The sequence below is a fragment of the Chlorocebus sabaeus genome, chromosome 7 (genome assembly GCF_047675955.1).
Source record: "Chlorocebus sabaeus isolate Y175 chromosome 7, mChlSab1.0.hap1, whole genome shotgun sequence".
NCBI classification, from domain to species: Eukaryota; Metazoa; Chordata; class Mammalia; order Primates; family Cercopithecidae; genus Chlorocebus; species Chlorocebus sabaeus.
This window is the reverse complement of record NC_132910.1, coordinates 73277323-73301523: the sequence shown is the minus strand read 5'-3', so window position 1 is coordinate 73301523 and position 24201 is coordinate 73277323. Positions and strand designations below refer to the sequence as shown.

The 24201-nt window shown below is 34.8% G+C and overlaps 1 protein-coding gene across 10 annotated transcripts in view; it reads right to left on the bottom strand.

Moving 5' to 3' along the window:
• The window catches only part of BLTP1 (bridge-like lipid transfer protein family member 1), a 401511-nt gene that overhangs the window by 90873 nt on the left and 286437 nt on the right, over positions 1–24201 (bottom strand). For all 10 annotated transcript variants that reach the window (XM_073017605.1, XM_037991533.2, XM_007999715.3 and 7 more), the window contains exons 34-46: positions 23996–24123; positions 23451–23650; positions 20815–21012; positions 19926–20137; positions 16171–16322; positions 15565–15715; positions 15242–15394; positions 13011–13251; positions 11658–11800; positions 7172–7391; positions 6604–6762; positions 5777–5952; positions 3567–3742 (exon numbers count right to left, since the gene is read on the bottom strand). In XM_073017605.1, the coding sequence (XP_072873706.1) occupies positions 3567–3742; positions 5777–5952; positions 6604–6762; positions 7172–7391; positions 11658–11800; positions 13011–13251; positions 15242–15394; positions 15565–15715; positions 16171–16322; positions 19926–20137; positions 20815–21012; positions 23451–23650; positions 23996–24123 (2309 nt within the window). The remainder of the gene's footprint in view (positions 1–3566; positions 3743–5776; positions 5953–6603; positions 6763–7171; positions 7392–11657; positions 11801–13010; positions 13252–15241; positions 15395–15564; positions 15716–16170; positions 16323–19925; positions 20138–20814; positions 21013–23450; positions 23651–23995; positions 24124–24201) is intronic.

The window sequence follows — 24201 nt, the reverse complement described above, 5'->3', positions numbered from 1 at the left end:
CTTTTTATGAGTTCGAAGGTGGGCCTTAAGTCTTTCTACTACTTAATCTTATTCTAAAACTAACAAGTCAAAATCAGTCTTCTTATGTCAAGAAATGATTTCCTGAAGCGATAAAACAACTTTTGTTGTCATTTGATGGTATGCCATAGAGTATTGGAATTTAGAATTAATTATAGATCAGTTAGGATACCTCACTTAACCATCCCCTCACCTTCTATAATCAGATATCTAATTTATTCATATGTAACATAATTTTATTTGATATTAGATAGGAAACCCTCATGCTAAGTTGAAAGCAGAGAGGAAAAGCAATTGAAACAAAAGTTAGAAATACACATACACACAAAATCTTAAAATCTGATATAAAAATTATATTGGCAAATCCTCCTGCTCATCTAAAGATTTTCATGTAAGACTATTATAGTAAATTTTAATGTAGAAAGTCAAAAATGTCTCAAATTTCTATAAACCAACTACCAATAATAACAATAAATCTGGAAACAAAACTGTAAAAAGGTATTTTTTCCCTCTTCTTCCATGCATACTATGAATGTGCAGACATGGGAGTTTTTTCCGTAACAAAAAGAAAAAAATCAGATGCTGCTTTGATATTCTGCATTTAACTTAAAGATTATAACTACAGAGCAGTAATTCCTTAATGAATACTAGTATTAATTAATAAGAAAAATGCCTCATTGTAGTATAATTCATATAAATGCACAAACTTACAGGAAGTGTACAATCAATGCCAACTAAGCATATGGTCAGAGAAGGAAACACTTGATTTTCAGAATTAGAACAGATAGAAGAGAGGAGACCAAAAAGAGATGAAAATAATCCACAATTGCAAAAACAAGAATCTAAAACATGTAAGAGTAGTAAGAAAATCTTAAAGAGGGGAGATTCAAATAAAAGAGAAAAAGAAAATGGCTATACCATAATAATAATTTGCCTGACAAGTAAAAGCCTGACATGGGCACTGCAGAGCCAAAGTTACAATTAAAACTGTAAAACATAAGTCCCCGATATGTGCAGCAACTTTTACTAGAGACAGCAAAGAGACAAAGAAACTACTACTTCCGAGGTCTTACTACATGCCAGATTCTATGCTAAATATTTAATAACTGCCCTGGCTTTACAAAGTAGTAGAAGGGTTATACATATTCATACAAGAAACTGCAACCCCAAACTAATATGCAACAGTTAGCAGAATGAACAATCTGCTATGAAAACAAACAAAAAACCCAGACAATACTGAAATTAATGGCTGGGAAAAGTATATTGTGGTGAAGGTCTCCAAATAAATAAGAGCTTAAGATGGAATTACAGGAGATCTGAGAAATAAAAATTAATCATAAGTTAATTGTAAGAATGTGGAGCATTTGGAGCTGGCATGGTAGCAGAAAAATTTAAAGGAATGTCAAGTTCAGCTAGACCAAAGGCAATGAAGTTCACAGAATCACTCAAAGAAGCTCTCACTCAAAAGACTTGTGTGCTCAAATGAACATCTAGTCTGTGGCAGTATTATATGGGATTTACTAGGCCAATACATAGGCTATAGCTATAATTTTATTTATATAATCTATATCTCTATATATAACCTGTTACATATAAACTATATATAATCGAATTATATATAACCTAGTTATATATATGAAACGTATATACTGTATGTGTATATATATAAACATATTTATATATAAATGGATATATTTGTATGAAACCTGGCTCTTGCAAATAGAAATACAAGTTTAGCTCAGATATTTTAACCCTAAATAGATAGTATGTGTAGGTATTAATGTTTGGGGTCTGGATTTGATGATTCCAATATTTTAAAATTTCAGTTACTGTGCTTTACTTAAATAACAAGTCTCCCAATAATGTGATACAAATTTGTAACTAAGACTTACTGTGAAAACTGCATAAAGTACAAACTTATGGCTAGTTCTGCAGTCCACAAGTCAGTACAAAACAACAGATGTGCATTGTGATCACTGACTAATCACATCACTTCAAAATGTGTCAGTGATAGTGATTAGTTGAAGCATACCTGTTGTTCAGTTCATGCACACAAAGCATAGCATGTAGTTACTTGTGCTGCCTCCTTGTCTGTCTCTCTGTAATAAATCCCCATAACATTTTACAAAAATGAATAATCAAATGAGGGAACTGGACAACAAAAATGAAGATGCAGCAAAGAAACTAAAAATGAAGATACTGGTAGGGAAAATCAATTGAATGGTGTTATGGAAGAAACAGCTGACCATGGAAGTATTGATACCCAGAAAAACTCAGTGGAGGCAAAATTATTGACATAAAGAGGAAAGTGGCCATGACAGAAAGGATGAAGATATCCCAGAAGAAGTGATGCTGACAAAAAACTTCATAGTAAAGAGAATCAAAGATTATTTCATGACATTGAAAGTGTAAAGCATAAAATGTTGAAAACTGATCCATACATACAAAGGAGTTCGACATTTTGCCAAGGCACACAAAAGCTGCTTTTTCCGTATTATATGTTATATCATAAGAAGGACAGGACCGTTCAAACTACCCTTTGATAAGTTTTTACAAATAAATAAAATAGTTTAATTGTCAGTGTTTCTAACATTTTAAATTCCAACGTACTAAATATTAGTTTTACTTTTATTTTTCATTTTCCTATACATTTATAATAAATAGTAAGAACATTTTTAATGTTCCGACAAATACTGTCAAGGTCACAAAAGTAATTTTTTCCACTGATTATTAAAATTGCTTTGCAGTTTCAGCTTGTACAGTCATTGTTATGGTACAAGACTATTGTGAAAAGCAAGAACTTTTGTTAAATTATTTAAAATTTAAATAGAAATATTTCAAATGAAAAATATATTTTACTTAGCTATATATCAGACATAAGTACTTTACCACCTTGCAAAAACACAAAAAGGATGAAAGAAACAATACTACAGAAACCTCTTGTCATGAATGCCATTTATCTCCATATTCTACTATTTCTATTCGTTTAAGGCCCACCTCAAAGTAAAATTCCAAGTACCCAAAATATTACTCAAATCCTGTGAGTGTTATACTATTTCCTATGTAAACACTAAAGAAACTGAAGAACCATCCATGATAATATAAAATAACAGCAAAAGACAGTTCTTAACTTTCACTATGCTACATTTCTATTTGTTTCTGATGACTAGACTCTCAATGTGACTTCCGCCCTGTTTCTAATACAAAAATACTACCTGACATGAGTCAACTCAGACCCTCAAGATCATAAAAATTCCACTATTACAAGAGCCAAGTAAATAAAGGGTAAGTGCATATATCAATATATATGACCCTCATCTATGTGCTAACATGGTTCAAAAATATGCCTAAAAATAGGCCTCATAATCTGTTGAGAAATACAACTAGTTATTAATAAGAAAATGTGGCCACTACTTTTTCTAAAAGGTAATTATCTTCTTATAAACATATTAAAATTACTTTCTCATTTGGATTACAAGAAAGTAATGTTAAAAGACAAACGTATTATAATTCTTGCACAAAATTATACACAAAAATGCAAAAGACACCTTCTTGCTCTTTTGCCTTTTCTCTCTTTGGCTGTGTCAGAATCCACAATATCTGCTCTGAGGCAATCCAAAGTCCCTGAAAATGAAAGGTGTTCTCCAAAGTACATTCGGTAGCAGAGTGGCATTGTATCCTGTGACTGGATCCCTGTATGACTCAGAAGAGGCTTGAAAACAACCTAAAAGACATTAACATTCATATTAGCTCAAATTATAGCTTATCATTTACTATAGAAATTACATATAGAAAAATGCAGCTTTTTTTCTTACCCTACCTCAGTACATATTAGTATCATAATGTGAAGCAAAAAATGGTCTCATATAATTGACTCTAACTTTACTTAAAATTTAATATTTTTAGTACCTATTATAGGCCACTCATCTTCAAATTAATAATAAATAAGGACACAGATTCCTTGATCCTACCTGAGTGTCTGAAAGTACAAGGAAAATAAAATTATGAATTAGTTAAATCATTCTACCTCTTGCTTTCAAAACAGGTATGAATTTCTATTGTGTTTCCATTTACAAAAAAAAAAAAAGGTCACAAAGTTTTCAACTTCCTGTGTTAATATAAAAACATTATAAATGTTATGAATATCTGACCTATTTTTAAAAGGAAGCACCTGGTTGTAATAGTCATTTAACATTTATCTTCAGAGAACTTCCTTTACATTTTAAGTATCACATATGCTTATGGAAATACATTATTCTGGTTAAATCTCTAGTTAACTGGATTTCAGACACTAAGCACTAACCTGAACGGAAAGAACTACATGTGTTCAATGCTACAGCACTAAAATCACTCTGACTACTCATCCTCTGCCACATGGTTCCTTTTCCCCCTCCTACATCCTAAAATATAGGTGCTATCCAGTGCTTTTCTCAGCCTCCTCTTTCACTACACATTCTACCTTAGTGATCTTTTCCTAAAGCTTAAAAAAAACCCTATCTAAATGGACAAGTGCCATTTACACAATGAGAGCCAAGCCTATATTTCCGATTGTCCTAGGTCACCTCATTTTGTTGTGTGTGCTTGGGAAGATAGCTCTCTCTTTAATTGACTCTAAATTCCAATACTTCTCATTTTTCTACTAATTTTGCTCCATCTGCTAACCCTTCTTTCCTTTGTTTTTTATCATGAGCTTCCTAATTTCTCAAGTACAGTTGGCCCTCCATATCCAAGGGTTCTCCATCCAAGAATTCAACCAACCACAGATTGAAAATATTAGGAAGTAAAAACCAATAAAATATAACAATGTAACATTAAAGAATACAAATAAAAACCCAATACAGTATAACAATTATTGACGTAGTATTTACATTGCATTAGGTATTATAAGTAATCTAGAGAAGATTTAAAGTATATGGAAGGATGTATGTATGTTGTATGCAAATATCTGCCATTCTGTATAAGGGACTTGGACATACCACAGATTTTGGTATCCTGGGTGGCGGATCAGAGGGTGGGTAGGGGGTTGGTCTAGAAACCAATCCCTTGGATACTGAGGGACAGCTGTATGTAAATATGCTCAAGACACCTTTATCCTGAAAAAATGATGCCTCCTCTGACCCACGTCCCACTCTCACACTTGCCTGCTGGCCGCTCAAACCAAACAGTATGTTTTAAAGGATTTCACTCTTTATTCTCCATATTTAATCAGTTAAATAAGACCTTCACCATATCCTCATTTACCTTTTCAAAGCCATAAACATCTAAGCCTAGAGTCTCATTACCACTGGGTGAACTATTTCAATAATTCATCTTTTCAACACTAGTTTCTCTATTTCAATCAATTTAATACATTTGCTACTCACATAATATTTCTATATCTATAGTTTTAGTTACTTTATTCCTCTGCTCTAAAATCATCAATGCTTCCCCACTGCTCGCTCAATATAGTCTTAAGATAGCACTAAAAACCAAAGGGTATGATTATCTATTCATGTTGCTTAGCCAATTTGTTACAAATAACAAAAAGGTTACTATATGAGACTCTTCTATTTAATGATTACATATAGATACTTAATTTGCATTTATAATTAAGCCATGTACTTTTTAAAGGCTCCTCCCATTTTGCATGAAGACTGTAGGAAGATAGGCACAGAATATCCTCACTAGAATTCCAAGGTGCATACTACTGGATGGTTCCAGTTGCTAAGCAATGCCTAAGGAGGTTTTATTATAATTAGGAAAAAACAGGCTGGCTCACCTGTGCATCAGCAAGCTGAACAGCAGGAAACCCTTGGTTTGCTTCTTCTACACCTGCCACATCATCCTGACTGGTGCTATGCTGAGAATGTGTCCCATCCAAAGTATTTTGGTCACTAGACAAGACAGTGTTGAAATCTGAGGCCGAGGGTATTGTAGGAAGATTGGGTGCAACACCTAATTGAATAAATTTTTAAGAATAAAATGTAAATAATTGGAAAATAGAAACACATAAAAGTATACAGCAGAGTAAACTTTTGAAGCCTGTAGAGCAGTACCATTTCAAGACTGTTTAAATTGAAAAGAAAAAAAAAATGCATATCTTTAGGTTATTTTACAGACATGATTTATTAGTGAAAAATGAAATTAACTCTTCAGAACACATCATCCTTATCTATCCTTACATATGCATACTCTTTTAGATTTAATTAAATATAACAAATAAGTAACTAAAAGTTTAGAATGATAGTTATAATGTCTCAAAGGGATCTAGATAAACTAAAGCTATCTTCTGTAATGTCAAGTATGTAATGTTGTAATTACACTTTGCATTTTCTCATTTACCACTTAAACCAGTCACATTAAAAGGAAGCTTTAAACTCTTTATATACAATCTCATATTTGACATATTTGCCTTTCAACAAGAACACTGAGTAACTGCTTACTACTCTCTCAATTACAATGTTATCAAAGATATTTATAAATATAAATGGACCAATTTCAACCAAACAGTACTTGTTTGAGATTTTTAACCCATCTTCTGAAAAATAAGATTTTGGAATACATTCCCCTTAGACAGTTAAGCAAAATAATGTGATAATGCAATACCTGTGGGAAGACTATTGTGTCCTGATTTTGTAACGGGAGATTCTTGTACCACACTTCCTCGATTACCCACAGCATTTGACATCCAATTATAGAAACTCACAGATGATGGCTCAGATAGCAAGGGATGTTCAGATAACATATCAGTGGCCACTGTATTTCCTGAAAAAAAAAAAATTGTAATTTATGTAACTATGTTTGAAGAACCAAGTTAAAATGTATGTTTGCAGATGGTTTTAAATTCTCACTGCATAATGTTGGTATTTGGATATTAATGCATTAATAAATAGCTTATTTTTATCATAATGGGGGAAATTCTGTGTTGCTGGTCGAGACAGCACCCCACACCAAACGCCTACATTGACATTAGTCAGTGCTGCAATTTAAAAATGCAAACTAAGGGCATGAAGACTCCGAAAAGTTACAGAACAATGGATTCCTAAAATTTTTTCTCAAAGATAAGATATGAGAGATTAGTTGTACTACCAAAGTATACATCTAACTGAAGTCCTGTTTCATTTCAATTCCCCCATAAATATAAAAATGTAATTATCAAATCTAGAGTATGTACCTGTTCTTGTTAGGGAGCTGCTTTTCACAGCAGCACTGCTTCTCTGAGGAGTGCCTTCCAGGAGGTTGTGCAGGCTTGGGAAGCTTCCAGTCAGGTAGCTGAGTAGGCTCTCCTTCCTTGGACTCTCCTTTACTGGCATCCCAGCACGTCCAACATGCACTGGAGAATCAGTGGCAGTGTCTCCACTGGTATAGCTCAGAGAATGATATGGGTGAATGCCCTACAGAAAGTGTAACAGGGTTACTTCTTACGTATATAAAAATGACTGCTGATAACTACAACCACTATTACTATTACTGTTGCTATAACTGCTAGCTATTTTGCACATTAATACCAAAACTGGTCATGTCTATTAGGATTGTGGTGAATGCTTTTTACATACGTCCTTAAATGTAGGTAAAAATGTTTTGTAACTATATAGTACAAGACAAAGGGCTACTTTTATTATCAATATTATAACGAAGCACGTCCACTTATTTTAACCATGGATCATTAATTCCCTTCTTAATCTGATGAGGGAGTCTGGTGACAAGACATAAAACCACATAGCACAGTATATCAAACAGATGGTGGAAATGAAGCACTATTCATACCTAAGGAGCAGTAAACAGTATATTGAAACTTCAGAAAGTTATACATAGGGTGTTTGAGGAAGTGCCAAGGAACATTCACATGGGTAGCAAAGAAAAACAGTAGCCTGAAATATTTATATCACTGCTTATTTACTGAACCAGCAAACTGATACCTAGACACGATATCCCTTACACAAAATATTCCCTAGAAAAACCTACTACACACACACATATACACACACACACACACACAAAGGATCTGTAACAGGATCTTTATGTGACTGATACCATCAAAAGTAAAGTCTAGGTACTCAAAGAAACTAAAGACAAAAAAGTTGTCTACCTTCAACAACCTTCCCTGCAGTTTTTTTTGTTTTTTTTTTTTTTTTTTGAGACGGAGTCTCGCTCTGTCGCCGGGCTGGAGTGCAGTGGCCGGATCTCAGCTCACTGCAAGCTCTGCCTCCCGGGTTTATGCCATTCTCCTGCCTCAGCCTCCCGAGTAGCTGGGACAACAGGCGCCCGCCACCTCGCCCGGCTAGTTTTTTTTGTATTTTTTTAGTAGAGAGGGCGTTTCACCGTGTTAGCCAGGATGGTCTCGATCTCCTGACCTCGTGATCCGCCCGTCTCGGCCTCCCAAAGTGCTGGAATTACAGGCTTGAGCCACCACGCCTGGCACCCTGCAGTTTTTTACAGGAGTCAGGATAGACATCTACCTGGAAGGAAACTAGAGGCTTTTTGCTAACAGCAAGAAATGTTGACGCAATGGACACCAGTGCTGTGAAGCCCTTAAAAGTCTTAACCTCCTCTGGAAAGCAGAAAAGTTTATTCCCTTTTCTGTGCCTTCCCAGTCATCCTCACTTAGATGAGGAAAGGTGGAGAAAGGGTGTTGACACAGGAAATAAAAGAACACTTAAAACATATGAAACACTTGATAAGCATGTTTCATGTATTATCTTATTTAATCCTTAAGTTCTCTAAGGTAAGATATTATTTCTGTCCTAAAGGATGAAGAAAAGTCACTTACATACTTACTAAGGAAAAAGCCAGATTTTTAACCCATCTACCTAACTTCTACCTTCAAATTCTTAACACTAAATTATCCTTCGGAGTACTCTAATAACCAATGTTTGTTAAGATTTAATTCTCTGGAGAGCTCTAAATGCCAAAAAGACTTTCCACAATTAATGAAAAAAATTAAAAATTACAGAATTTTTCAATTTCTATCTTCTATCACATCTATGATTAGAATGGCAGATCAATTTAAAATACAGTACAAAAAAGACTACAAAGGCAAAAAGATCTTGAAAAGCAAAGATCTGAAACTAAGCATTTGGAATTTCACATTTTTAGAGGACTTTAATAATCCATAGCAAAAGAATGTTCAAAAAAATTCTGAAAATGAACACCTTTAACAGGAAAACACCTAAATATGATTCAGGAAAAAAGCTAAGACAGATTAAAGTGTCCATCAGGAAAAAAAGCTAAGACAGATTAAAGTGTCCCAAGCTTCTAACTATACTGTGGAAACAATAAGCTCAATAGTTAAGTCTTCTTTTTAAAGTATATCAAACTATCATTGAATGTTTTAACTAAAAGAGCCATACTTACACAGAATAAAAACTTTGAAAGCCCAAGAGACTATTCAATACAAAGTAAGTCCTGTGTTCCAGTATACTGGATCCCTTTCCCAGAGGCTCTCTTAATTGTTTCTTATCTATCTTTACGTAAATCATTTAGGCCTATATAAGTACATACATATTTATCCTTTTTTAAACACACAAATAGATATCATCCTATACTTTATCAGTGTACTTCGGTGATCATTCCATATCCCTTACAGATATACTTCATCTAAAATATTTCCTAGTATGCATCTATATCATTGTACACTAGTTTATTAGTCCTCTAATGATCAGTAATTTGTGTTGTTTCCACGATTTTCTTTTTATAAATAGTGCTGCAAAGAATGTTCTCAGACTCATCATGTCTTTGAGCATCTATGACTTTCTCTAGAATGAATTCCTAAATATGGAACTACTAGATAAAAGAGCATCACCTTCTAAATTTTGACACATATTGCCACATTGTTACTCAAAGAGGTTGCACCAATTTGACTCCCATCAATGCCATATTAGAGTATCTGTTTTCTCACATCTTCACCAACAATGTACACTATTCAAAAGTTTTGGTCTTTCAATCTAGTGAGAATGGAAATCTCATTTTAATTTACATTTCTTTAATTATAAGAAAACATTTTTGTACGTGTGTATGTATTTTTCTGTGAACAACCTGTTTATATCATTTAACCATTTTTTCTATTTGGTATTGGCTTTTTTCTTAGTGATAAGAATGAGATCTTTATATTTTAGAAAATTAGCCTTTTGTCATGTGCTTTACTGTTCTGTTTACAATACAGTCATGTGCCACATAATTACAGTTAAGTGAACTATAGGCAACGTATACAACAGTGAACCCATAAGATTATATCATATTTTCACTGTATCTTTTCTATGCTGAAATAAACAAACACCATTGTATTACAATTGCCCACTGGCTTCAGGATAGTAATATGCTGTACAGGTTTGTAGCCTAGGAGCAAAGGCTATCCCATATAGTCTAGGTGTGTAGTAGGCTGTACCATCATCTAGGTTTGTATAATTATAGTCTATGATATTTGCACAACAACAAATTGCCTAATGACCCATTTCTCAGAATGCATCCCTGTCATTAAGTGATGCATGACAGTATATTACTTTTTTCTGTGTAGAAATTTTTATTTAATATTGTCAAAATTATCATTTTTACGGATTCTGGGCATCAATGTGAGTCTATACACAGACTTTCAAAGAAAGTTTAAAAAAAATTTTTTTTTTTTTGAGATGGAGTCTCGTTCTGTTGCCCAGGCTGGAGTACACTGGTAGGATGTCCGCTCACTGCAACCTCCGACTCCTGGGTTAAAGCAATTCTCTGCCTCAGCCTCCCAAGTAGATGGGATTACAGGCGCCTGCCACCACACCCGGCTAATTTTTGTATTTTTAGTAGAAATGGGGTTTCACCATCTTGGCCAGACTGGTCTTGAACTCCTGACCTTGTGATCCACCTGCCTTGGCCCCCCAAAGTGCTGGAATTACAGGCGTGAACCACCGCACCTGGCCAGAAAGTTAAAATTTTAACTTTTTCAGTGCTCACAACAGTGAACTAGCAAAAAAATAAAGAACCATCAACAACAAATAACTAGCAAAAAATAAAGAACCACTAACAACAAATAATTTATTAAGGGTCAGATATTGCTCTAGGCATTTTTCATGAATTAACTCAGTTATTTCTCAGAACAACCCTCTTCAGAAGGTTACTATTATAATCTCCATCTTACACCAAGGAAACTGCAATACAGTTAAAACATACAGTTAAAACCCGTTCAGTCACAGAGCAACTAAGTGGCAGGGGCAGGTTTCAAACCAAGGCAGTCTGGCTTCCAAGGTGGTACTCTAACCACTTTGCTATATATGTCTCTTATCAAGCATCCATTAAATGTTCATAAAACCAAAAAAAAAAATCATAAAATAGTCTAACCCAAATCACCTATTGATCACACACTGCCAAAAAGGCTTCTCATTAAAACAGGTAATTATAAGATTATCAACATTTTCTATTTGGGATTTTATTGAATACAGTATTCAGTAAACTGAAGACAGCTCTAAGGCTTGATAGTTATAGTGATCCTTAATCAACAGCAGTTACTGATGATATAATTTTCAAAGACATATTTAAACTGAAATAACAAATCAAGTTAATTTCAACACAAAAATGCTATCTGAATGTTAGGTTGGACACCTAACATTTAAATTTGAGATAAAATTTTAGGTTTTCTCTGTAAGTCTAAATAACTCTAACCAAAAAGAGCAATAATATACCTTTATTTTTAATGCAGAGTCACTATGGGTATGAGTTTTAGAAAGTTTCCTCATTATCTCAGCTCCAGTTACGGGTCCGGAGCTACCAGGTGGAGGTCGGTTAGCTGTTCCTTCTAATAGCATTGTGTGTTCACTGACTGTGGCTGAAACAGTTCAAATGAATAAGTGAGCAATAGATTATCACACATTTTCTTGAAACATCAGCCCCAATATTTCTAGTTATATAATGACACTCAACTTTCATATTCCTTGACAACTATTTATTTTCTCCCCTACCCCAATCCTCTCACTCAGTTTCAAGAAAGGAACAAATGGCTTTCATTCAGACTTTCACATATTCCATGCAAACAATACTCAGACCAAAAGCCAATTCAACTAAGCTCAAGAAAGCACAGACTGCTCATAGATTAAAAGAGGGATTTGCAGATAATTGGGATATTCAGTGTACTGGTTTTCAAACTTTTGTGTAGATTTGAAATTTTTTTAAATAAGTAATAAACAAAATTTACCCTATTCCTCATAACTCATTTATTTGTTAAATATCAAGTTATTTTTAAAACTAAGCTTGGTAAAGTTTTATATATCAATGTTCTAAAATCTCTAATTTTAAGACTACTCTTTCAATATTTTTTCCAAAACATCACAACATGCATTTCCACTAAATATGATAGGTCATGATAATAAAAATTAACCTTTCACAAAGTATTAAGGTATGCAAGTACATTTCATAAATGCATATCCACTATTGTTCTGACACAGCCATTTTGTTGACAAAATTGTGGGTTGAGTGCAGGCCCCCAAGGTTACATAAATTCAGGATCAAGCAGGCATCAGCTAAAAAGACAAAGGCCCCTTTAAAATACTGTGGCACAGGGAAGATGATCGACAAATACAAATTTTAAATAGAGGTTTATGTGTTTCATTCAAAACGTTCTACTTACATTAAGATATCTTTGTCCTGGATAGATCAGGAGAAGTCTACTGTATTTCACAAAACTGAGCTTATAAAATCAGGTCAGTATGAAAATTCCTAATCATTATCACTTATTTGGCTAATAAAAATCATACTTGTATACCTAAGCCACGACCATTTTCCAATTTGGGACATAAATTATTAAAATTATCACAAGTACCCTGTTAACAAGTATGTAATATCTAAAATTGCTTATATTAGTAATTTATTAATAACTGTGAGGAAAAACAAAGAGTCTTGACATTTTTAAAGAGGTATATTAACTTATTAATAAAAGATGCATAATATCTAAGCAAAAAACATACAGCAATTGTGTTGAGTAAGAAAACACCCTAATTGTGAAGTGTAAGAAAGTACTCAATAGAGGCTTACAAAACTACCTGCATCAAACTCAAATTCTGCTCCATCAGCACTGGTATCACTTTGAAGACCACCCCCATTGTCCAATCCAAGTCCATCTTCATGTTCATGGTCCATAGCTACTTGAGGTTTCAGAGGCTGAGCTGGTCTATGTAAGCTAACTCCTTTAAAGGCTGGTGTCACCACAATAAACTTCATCCACTGCCTTGCCAGTGCAACTAAGCCTTTCTTCAAAGTTACCAAAGCAGGAAGTCCATCACTCTGTAACAATAATGATGTGGTTAGAAGTAATCTAATGTAATAATATCAGTTACCATTTAAGTGTTTTGCATGTATTTATTCAAATATCATAATCCCCATTTACAGATAAAGAAACTAAAACTTAGATGTTTTGTAATTTGTTCAAAGTTACCCAAGAGAGTCAGGATTTCAAATATATGTAGACTACAGAATCTAATCTCTAGACACAACATTTCATCTTTGTGTCATAAAACAACACAACAGCACAGGTCAATATGATACTAGATGTGGGATGCAAAATTGGAATTTTCTTCAAGAAGCATTCAATCTACTTTACTTATTTTGCCCAAGTGAAGAATCAAAATGTACTTTGAGCTACTTGGAACATTCAGTAAGCAAAGAGGAAGTAAAATTATTTCCTTCAAAGATTAGGTAACTACCATTGTTTTAACATTTAAAAAAATAAATTACTATAACTTATGTAGTATGCTAGACATAGATGAATTTGTAACTGCCTTGAAAGTTAACTGTATTATCAGTAATAATTATATACTTTAAAATACATTTTATTCCACATGGTGACGATTATAAGAAAGAAACTTTTGGCTCTTTTCCTGTTACCTTAGTCTAATTACCTTGCCTTAGCCTAAAGAGAAAAATATCTAACTCCTCTTCATCCTGCTTCCTACCATTCCTCATTTCAGGAGAAATAGTTAATTTGATTGAAGAGCACCATTTACTAGAGGGCAGGAATCACCCATTTACTTTCTGAGGAACACCAAGTCCACTAGCCTGTCCTTTCATTCCTAGCCTCACATGAGGACCATGTTGTGTCTCTTCCTCTTACATGGAAAACATATCTGGCAGAGCATCCATCCATGGGAAACGCCTGCCCTGTTCAAGCTTCTCTACCTATAACTACACAGGCAAGTTAGGCTTACACTGTAGATTTCCCAGTCTTCAATTCACAGGGAGGGAGTAAAAAGCACTACACCAGCCTTAGGTCTAAGTGTCTTTTTCAAATCCAACACTTACTAGAGATTCTTGACGTGCCTGATGAATGGCTTGAATGGCCATTAACAATACTGATATATCGGTCCCTAATTTGACTAAAGATTCTTGTGTGTCCGCAACTGGCCAGCAGCTTGAAGAAGAGAGATCCTAGAAGTTCTAAAACTCTAATCATCATGTGTTATTTGCTTTTCTAAAGGCAGAGATGGATTGTATTTATTTTATGCAATTACATGTTCTCCCCTCAATCATCAATTAATCCCTGTTTCATCAAACTGTATGTGAAATTTGGCTCTGGTGATTATTCTCTTGCTTAAAAACTCTTTATACCTTTAGCTTCCAAGACATCAATCTTTCCTGGTTCTCCTACCTCTTTCTTTCCCTTTCCATCACTCCATGTATCCCTATCCAATGACCTACAACCCCTTTAATTTTGGCATTCTTCAGAATTCCATCCTTGAGCAGTTTCTTACTCAACATAGCATTCCTGGAAATCTCATCCATGTCTACAGCTTCTACTAACATCTTTATGCTAGCAACTCCCAAATCATTAATCTGAGCACACTCTTTGTCTATAGAACCGTATTTCTTTTTTTTTCTTTTTTTGAGACAGAGTTTTGCTCTTGCTGCCCACACTGGAGTGAAATGGAGTGATCTCGGTTCGCTGCAGCCTCTGCCTCCCAGGTTCAACCAGTTCTCCTGCCTCAGTCCCCCGAGCAGCTGGGATTACAGGTGCCAGCCACTACATACAGCTAATTTTTTGTATTTTTAGTAGAGACAGAGTTTTGCCATGTTGGCTAGCTTGGTCTCGAACTCTTGGCCTCAGATGATCCACCTGCCTCAGCCTCCCAAAGTGCTGGGATTATAGGTGTGAGCCACCGTGCCTGGCCAATAGACCTGTATTTCTAACCATTCTCACATGCATCTCAAACCCTGTGTATCAGTGGTCCACCAACAGAATAGAGAATTCCTTAAAACTAATGTAGTTTCAGTAACTTACCATTGTAGCATCATCAATGATGGAGTAATTTGCCTGGTGCAGGTAGTGGTGTAGTATATTACATAGTAAACATGAAGGATTTTCTTGGAGAAAGCGAGCAACTTTCGTAAGTCTGTTGTATTTACTTCTTAGGGGAAAATGTACACTTTTATTCTAAAATCAAGAAACAACAATAGATTTAGAGTGATAGGTATGAAAGAGCCTACAAATAAAAGATATTCAGTAATTAAGAACTTGTAAGTCTGATATTTTCCAACAATGATTAACAATAAGGGGTCATTTTCAATACTAAAGTTTGTATAATACCTTATTTAAAGACATACCTCTAATGCTTCTGTCATTATGCATCCCATAACAGCACAAATTCTCAAGGTTCCCTCAGTTTCCAATTTGTTTAAGGATGACTTGAGTTGGTCAATGGGAACAAGCCATGCACCAACAGCTGGCGTTGCAGTGCTTAAAAGGTTCAGCTGCCTTTTAACATAAATAAAAAATTATAAAAACAAGTGTCAAAATATGTATTTCAAACAATCCCCCATACCTACTGTACTTAGTGGTTGTTTTACTCAGGCAAAATTACTTCATTTTCTTTTTGAGCACTGATAAATTATGAAAGCAAAACTAAGAAATGTAAAAAAATTGGACAATAGAAAAGAAAGAAAAAAAAAGCCTGTCAGAGATAAAAACAGTAAACAAAAGTCTAAGGGAGAGGAACATATAAAAATAAAACTAAAGTACTATGAAAGAAATTGGGTCAAACAAGGTGAGACTAATGTCTACAAAACATATGAAGTAAGAATGATGAAAAAGTTGCAACCTTCATACTATATATACCAGAAAATTAATTTTAAAAAATATGAAACAGAATTGTATACTATTTAAAATAAAGAAACATCAAGGGATAATACTATATTTTAAAAACTCTTTACCTAGAAAATGCATGTGTGTGAGATCTCACATTGGTGGGAGCTGCAAAACTAAACCAAATTTCTTTAATGGTCAACTTCATGCTACATGAATCTGGAGGAGGAGGCATCAGAGGTAGATCTTTTTTCAAATCATCAGATTCGACTCCTTCATCCTATATAAAATAGAATGCCAAAAACTTATTAACATACAGCCCTTAAAACCACTAACACAGAGGCTAATGTTTTCAGTGCAAAACCTTTTCATCAAATCAAGTCTGGGAAAGTCTTTACTTCTCCTTCATGTTTGAAGGATATTTTTGCCAGATATACTATCCTTTGAAAAGTGTTTTTCCTTCAGCACTTAAATATGTCTTGCCACTCTCTCCTGGCCTGTAAAGATTCCACTGAAAAATCTGCTTCCAGTTATATCAGAGCTCCATTGTTACTTGTTTCTTTTCTCTTGCTGCTTTTAGGATCCTTTCTTTATGCTTGACCTTTGGGAGCTTAATGATTAAATATCCTGAGGTAGTCTTAATTGGTTTAAATCTGCTTGGTATTCTCTACCTTCTTGTACTTGAATATTGATATCTTTCTCAAGGTTTGGGAAGTTCTCTGTTGTTATCCCTTTAAATAAACTTTCTATGTCTCTTTTCTCTACCTTCTCTTTAAGGCCAGTAACTCTTAGATTTGCTCTTTTAAGACTATTTTCTAGATCTTGTAGGCATGCTTTGTTCTTTTTCATTTCTTTTTTCTTTTGTCTCCTCTGTGTGTTTTCAAACAGTCTGTCTTCAAGCTCATTAATTCTTTCTTCTGCTTGAACAATTTTGCTAGTAAGAAACTCTGATGCATTCTTCACTATGTCACTTGGATTTTTCAGCTCCAGAATTTCTGCTGGATTATTTTTAATTATTTGTCAAATTTATCTAATAAGATTCCGAATCCCTTCTCTGTGTTACCTTGAATTTCTCTGAGTTTCCTCAATACAGTTATTTTGAATTCTCTGTCTTGAAATTTCTCCGGGATTAGTCCCTAGTGCCTTATTTAATTCATTTGGTAAGGTCGTAGTTTGCTGGCTGTTTTTGATGCTTGTGGATACTCATCAATGTCTGGGCATTGAAGAGTTAGGTGTTTATTGTAGTCTTCACAGTCTGGGCTTGTTCGTACCCATCCTTCCTTCTTGGGAAGGCTTTTCAGGTATTCAAAGCGACTTGGGTGTTATAAGTTTTTGGCCAGCACAGTCATATCTGCATTAGGGGGCACCCCAAGCCCTGTATCACTGTTCTTGCAACTTATAGAGGTACCACCTTGGTGGTGTTGGATAAGATCCAGAAGATTCTCTGGATTACCAGACAGAGGCTCTTATTATCTTCCCTTACTTTCTCCCAAAGAGAGTCTCTCTCTCTGTGTGCTGAGTTTCCTGGGGCTGGGAAAGCAGTGACACAAGCACCCCTGTGGCTACCACCACTGGAACTGTGTGGGGTTAGACCTGAAGCCAGCATAGCACTTTGTCTCACCCAGGGCCTGCTGTAACCACTACCTGACTTCTGCCTATATTTGCTCACAGACCTAGAGCTCTACAATCAGTAGGTGGTGAAGCCAACCAGGCTTGTATATTTCCCTTCAGGGTGGTGAGTTCCCCAGGCTCTGGGCAGGTCTAGAGATACTATCCAGTATCTCTAGAGCCAACAACTGGAGACAAAAACCTTATAAATCTACTTGGTGTTCTATTCTACCATGCCTGAGCTGGCACTTATATCATGAGATACAGACCTTCCCACTCTTCTCTCTCCTTTCCACAGGCAGAGAATCCTCACCCCATGGCCACCACCATCACAGGCCCAGGGGTAGTACTGTCAAACTACCACTGATGTTCACTTAAGGCCCAAGGGCTGTTCAGTCAGCATGTGGTGAATGCTGTCAGGCCTGAAACTCACCCTTCAGGACACTGGGCTCCCTGCTGACCCAGGACAGGTCCAGAAATGCCATCCAGGAGCCACGTCCTGAAATCAGGGACCCCAAGAGCCTGCTTAGTACTCTGCATATTGCGGCCATGCTGGTATCAAAGGTGCAAGACAAAGTCCCCTTTACTTTTCCCTCTACTTTTCTCAAGCAGAAAGAACCTCTCACTATAGCCACCACAGCTAGGAATGTGGTAGGTCACACCTAAACCAGCACATCGCAGAGTGTCACCCAAGGCCCATGATGTACTACCTGGGTACTACTGCTGGTTATTCAGGGCTCAAAGGCTCTTCAGTCAGCAGGTGATTGATCCTGCCAGGACTGGGTCCTTTCCTTCAATGCAGTGGGTTCCCTTCTGGCCTAGAGTGTGTCTAAAAATGTTGTCCAGGAACTAGGGTCTGGAATGGAGGCGTCATGACTCTGCTAAACACTAAATGATGACATCTAAAAGGCCACTTAACACAATTCTGGAGCCCAAGTAAAGAGCTGGTGCTAAAGGTGTGGCCAGTGGGAAAGAGAAGTGTCATTAAATTACGGAACTAACCTAGAAAATGAAATTCGTCAGGGAGCAGACAAATAGCAAGAAGAAAGGAAGAGCCAATAACAGAACCTGAGGAGACCACTACATTTAAGAAGAAAAAATTCCATAAGGAAATGGACCAATAAAGTCAGAGAACCCAAAGAAAATAATGTTAGCAAATTCAAGGACTTTCAGCAAGGAGAGTAGGATCTGAGAGATCAAGAAAGATGCTTGAATTTCTGTCAAGTATTTTAGTAGGTGAAGGAGAAGGAAAGAACAGCTAGGCTCGTCGCAGCTCTTCTGTCCAGTGAGTAGCTATTGTATTTTTAAATTTCCTTAATTAAAGTGATAATACATCCCTCAAACATTTCCAAAGACCCCAAAGTAAAACAGTGATTAAACTCATTAAACTACACATTAAATAAAAACAAATGTTTTAAAAATAAATCCCTAGGAATCTGGGGGGTAAATGTGAGTATACCCATGATTACTAGATACCCATACTAGACTTAATTAAAAGGTGGTTTCTTTGGAACTTTTTCCTCTCCAATTGGCCTAATTTTCAAAGTGACCAGAAATATATGTACATATATTTTAGAATAACAGTTACTACGTTATTATGTACTAGATACTGAGCTAAGCCCTTCATATGTATTGTCTGCTTCAATCTTCACAACACTGCAAGGTCAGTATCATGACCATACTCCTATTACAGGTAAAGAAACTTAGGAAAAGGTAAGGAACTTGCCCCAGGTCACCAGTTAGTGGCACAATATTTCTTCAACACAAAATTTGGAATATTTTTGTTGTTGCTGTTACTGTACTCATCACCACCCATGCAATTCTACCATAATAAAAATAAAAAGTGAGTTGAGTATAAAGTACTAATCAGAACTCTTAACTGAAATAAGCAGACACTGACAAAAATATTTAGAACTGACATAAAATACTACCAATAACAAAATGACTTCTGTTAAAATCCTCTAAAACATATAGGTGGGCTTCTCTTAAATTTTATTAATCTATTAATTCAACAAATATTTATTAAGTATCTAATATGAGCAAAGCATAATGCTAGGACTATGATGATATAAATATATCTATGATATACTTCAGAAATTATATTCTAGTAGTATATTCAGCAACATACTTTGACTAACATTTAAGTAGATATCATAAATCCAAAATAGGGAAAGACAGGCAAATACACTCCAGAAACTAATTTTGAATTGCGTATGTAGTTTTCTTTGTTATTTTTCTAAAGCACTATTATTATTGTTATTAGAAAGTCACTGACCTGTTCATCTGAAACAGAATTTCCATTTAAGTCTGAGGAAGGGCTTGTCCGGTCACATGGAAGATTATCATCAGAGACATCAGTATTATAACCACTTCCGGTTGGAGAATCAGAAGAATTATTGGATGTCAGCACTCCACCCCTTTCTGTGTCACTAGCTTTACCCATAATTCCAAAACTGTTATACAAAACAGCACCAGACTGTCTTCCTCCTATAAAAATAAAAAAAAGTATTTATTATAAATGGTGGAAAAGTATCTTAATGCTGTACTCTACAATATCTATATACAATTTCATAAAGACTATTTTTTTCTCACCAAGTCTTTGCCCTTATCTATAAAAGTAATGTATCATTGAATTATCAGGTAAATAATTGTAGCATATACAACTACTATTATTTACAGTAGTTACTATTTTATATATTACTAAACCTAAAAAAAGTGTTATACACATATCAACCTTCCTTTTTGAGATATTACTCAATAATATATAAGAAAGCATATATAATTCTAAGTAGATATTTTTCACTGAATAAAGAATTTACAGTTTTTATATCCTATATGGCATAATTCTACTGATCAAAGATCCAGTTTTCTAAGATGCAAAGCTTCAAAAAATTGAGTGGCTTTATATTTTATTTGGGAATTTGTTCTGAAAAACATATTGTTTTTTTCAAGCTCTACCTAGTTTTAAAATCACATAATGGAGGAAAAGCTCCACTTCAGCAATTGGTATGAGGCACTCACCCCTGGTAAATAATCCCAGATACCACACTTTCTGCTTTATTATGTTGATTCAGGTTACTGAAAGCCATGATTGTTCAAAACATTTCTGCAATATAGGGCAAATTTGTCCCCAACTTAAGCAGAATTCAACAAAAAATACTTGCCTTTTATGGTTAAATTTTCAAGTCCACATTCAAACATTATCCATCCCCATTTTTCTTGGCTGGGACCTATTCGAGTTATATCTGGAACAGCTTGCTGATCAGTTTCATCCACAAAAGTAAATTCATCCAACTCTTCAAGAGTAAATAAAACTTTGGACTTCTCAAAAGGAATAGCAGTGATTGCACAGGTCCCAATGTCTATTATCAAAAGAGAGCAAAATGACCATTTTTAAAGATGTAAGCTTACACTAAAAAAAAAAAAAAAAAACAAAAAACTGGACATCTGGCACACAGGTTGTCTTTAAAAGATGTCTCAGTGCTCTGCTGAAAAGATAGAAAAAATAAACAAATGAGCTAACTTTTAGAATAATGCTGCCTAAGAGGAAGAAAAGAAGAATTTATGATTAACAAGTTGCTCAAAGATAGTATGAATTTGTTTCTGAATGATTACAGGATACTCTAAAAAATATAAAGTTAAAAATATCCTAAATAATTCATATTCACAGTAGTTTTAAATACTTTCACCATCTCACAAAATAAAAAAAATTTCAATTAATTACCAAGTCTTAGGAAAAACATTATTTTCTAGGCAAATTATAGCTTTTACTAAAAGACTGTTTTATACTAACATATTTTTATATAACTACAATTTATCATAGACCTTGTCATGGTTCCATGGCTTACAGATACACCGTGGAAATTAACATCCCAAGTGCCTGGGAGAAGTTTTACTTTATCTTACTTTTTTCATTTCTCTCTCTGATTATCGCTAATGAATTAAAAAAAAATATTTAAAACACACGTAAATTTACCATTCAAGGATAACTTGTTTATATTTGAAGTACACTGCCTTCTAGCCCTTTAGAGATCACTTTGCAAACCCAGCTTTGGTTCCCATTTTTCATGCAACAGTAAATAATTTCCTCAGGTCATTAAAATTTTTTCAAATATATAATTTTAATAGCTATATAATATTCCATCATATGGAAATGACATTCTTTGCATTTATAATTAAAAGGTGTTATTCAGAGAATATTCACCTACATTTTCTTACAGTTTTCTCATTATTTAATTTTTTTGTATTTGTCTTTAATCTCATATCCAGATGTATCAAAGTTCAAAAAATTATGAAAAAGTACACAATGAAAAGCCTCTAACACCACAACCAGACACCTAGTTCCCCTCCCTATAAAGGTAACAAATATCATGAGGTTATTAAGTATCCTTTGGCAAATAACTAATGTACATATAAGCAAAGACATCTACATTTTTGCCACATTTTTACAGAAATGTCCAACTTGGAATTTCGTTGGGAGTTTTGTCTTCAATGAGAGTTTTTTCTGCATGATAATGCCTTTCAAAATTATATAAGGTTCTGCTTATGGTCTGTGTAATACCCGGTGCAAACTGGATACCCGTGCAAACTACAGAGCTGATAAAAGTGTCTTCACTCAAGCCACCACATTTTTCACCAGTTTTATGACTACAGATCTTAGGCAGTCATGAAAAGTCCCTTGAAAACCTCAGGTCAAAGGCTTTGAGCCTCATACCTGGGATGAAAAAAATAAGCCTTGAGAAAATCAAAACATGTACACAGACCCAGAATGCAGACAGGATCGTGGAAACTTCAGAACCTATAAAATACAGTAAGCAAATTCAAGGAATTCATTTGTTTATTCATTATTCAGGATTGGTCACCAGTCCCACATAAAGATTTCAGCAGAGCAATCATCTCAAATATGATTAACAAATCTAACTTTTTCTGAATTGAATCTGACATTCTGAAATCATTTAAGTTTCTAAATAAGAAAATGTGCTAAATAATAATCAAAAATATTAAAATGACATATAACAGCTCTACTTTCTTTTTACCTCACTAAGGACTTTAAGAGAAATGTGTGTCACCTTATTGCTGCTACATTTTACAGGCTCTCTGGTTTTGATTAATATTATAATTAATTTTTTAACACTGTTTTACAGACAGAATGATTTAAAAAATAAGAAAGACTATAAAGATCACGTCCTTTCTGTTCCTTTTTTTTTTTTTTTTGAGACGGAGTCTTGCTCTGTCGCCCAGGCTGGAGTGCAGTGGTGAATCTCGGCTCATTGCAAGCTCCGCCTCCCAGGTTCACGCCATTCTCCTGCCTCAGCTTCCCGTGTAGCTGGGACTACAGGCGCCCGCCACTGCACCCGGCTAAATTTTTTTGTATTTGTAGCAGAGACGGGGCTTCACCGTGTTATCCAGGATGGTCTCGATCTCCTGACCTCGTGATCCGCCCATCTCGGCCTCCCAAAGTGCTGGGATTACAGCCGTGAGCACCGCGCCCGGCCTGTCCTTTCTGTTCTATAATGAGCAAGTAAATAGCATGGAAAAAACACATGGGAAATAGAAGCAGTTCCTAATTTGGGACCATAACACTTAACTTTCTTACCAAAGTTTACTTTCTATTCTGTACAGAATGTGAGTGACAAGTAGCTAAATACCACATGTTCAGTACAGGGAGAAATACCTTTCTCTTTCTTATAGAATATTCAAATTGTATCAATAGTCAAAGGAAAAAACCATGTTCCCCTTTGCAAAAATCATCTTAGATTTATATATGCCAAGAAAAAACATATTGGTTGTAGAATCCTACCTGTTGTATCAAGACCCCTAAGTTGCCCATGAACTCGATGAATGTTTAACTTGGCTGCAATTTCTTTGCCTTTTTCTGCTCCAGCATTTGATCTGAGAGATCCAGATGACTGAGGCTGCATCTTTGTGGCATGAACATACCTATCAAAATTTGATGTTCTACCAGGTTCTGCATTGTTTGAAGTCTCTTCAACCACACCTCTTTATGAAAAAAAGAGAGTAAAATGTTCAACATTTAAATAACACAGTTCAGAGAAAACATTTTACCTAAAAGGTTTACTTTAAAAAAAAAAAAATACTCTACTATTATACACCAATAGTAGTAAAAAATTCTTCAATGTTTACTGAAAGATACTATGAATAGAAACAGTAAAAAACTTTTAAAGAAATATGTTACTAATTTATAAATTAAGATTTGAAATTCCAAAACCAGTTTTGAGTTTTAACATTACCTTCTTAGAAATGTATTAAAAATAAAAGACGATCAAGGCTTGCTTTTAAATCCAGCAAGATAATCATGGCTCAGATTAATAAAGTCCTTCTTACCTATTCATACGAACTTGTGTAGCAATTCTGTCAAAACACAATGCCACTAGGGAAACATGAGTCACACTCCTACTAGGAACTGTAGTTGGAGATTCTTCCACTGAGGCTTGTAACAAACATAAGTTTACCTAACACACACACAAAATTTCAGAGCTGACAAGTGAAAAGTTATCACTGAAACATAAAATATGCACAAAAATGAAAAA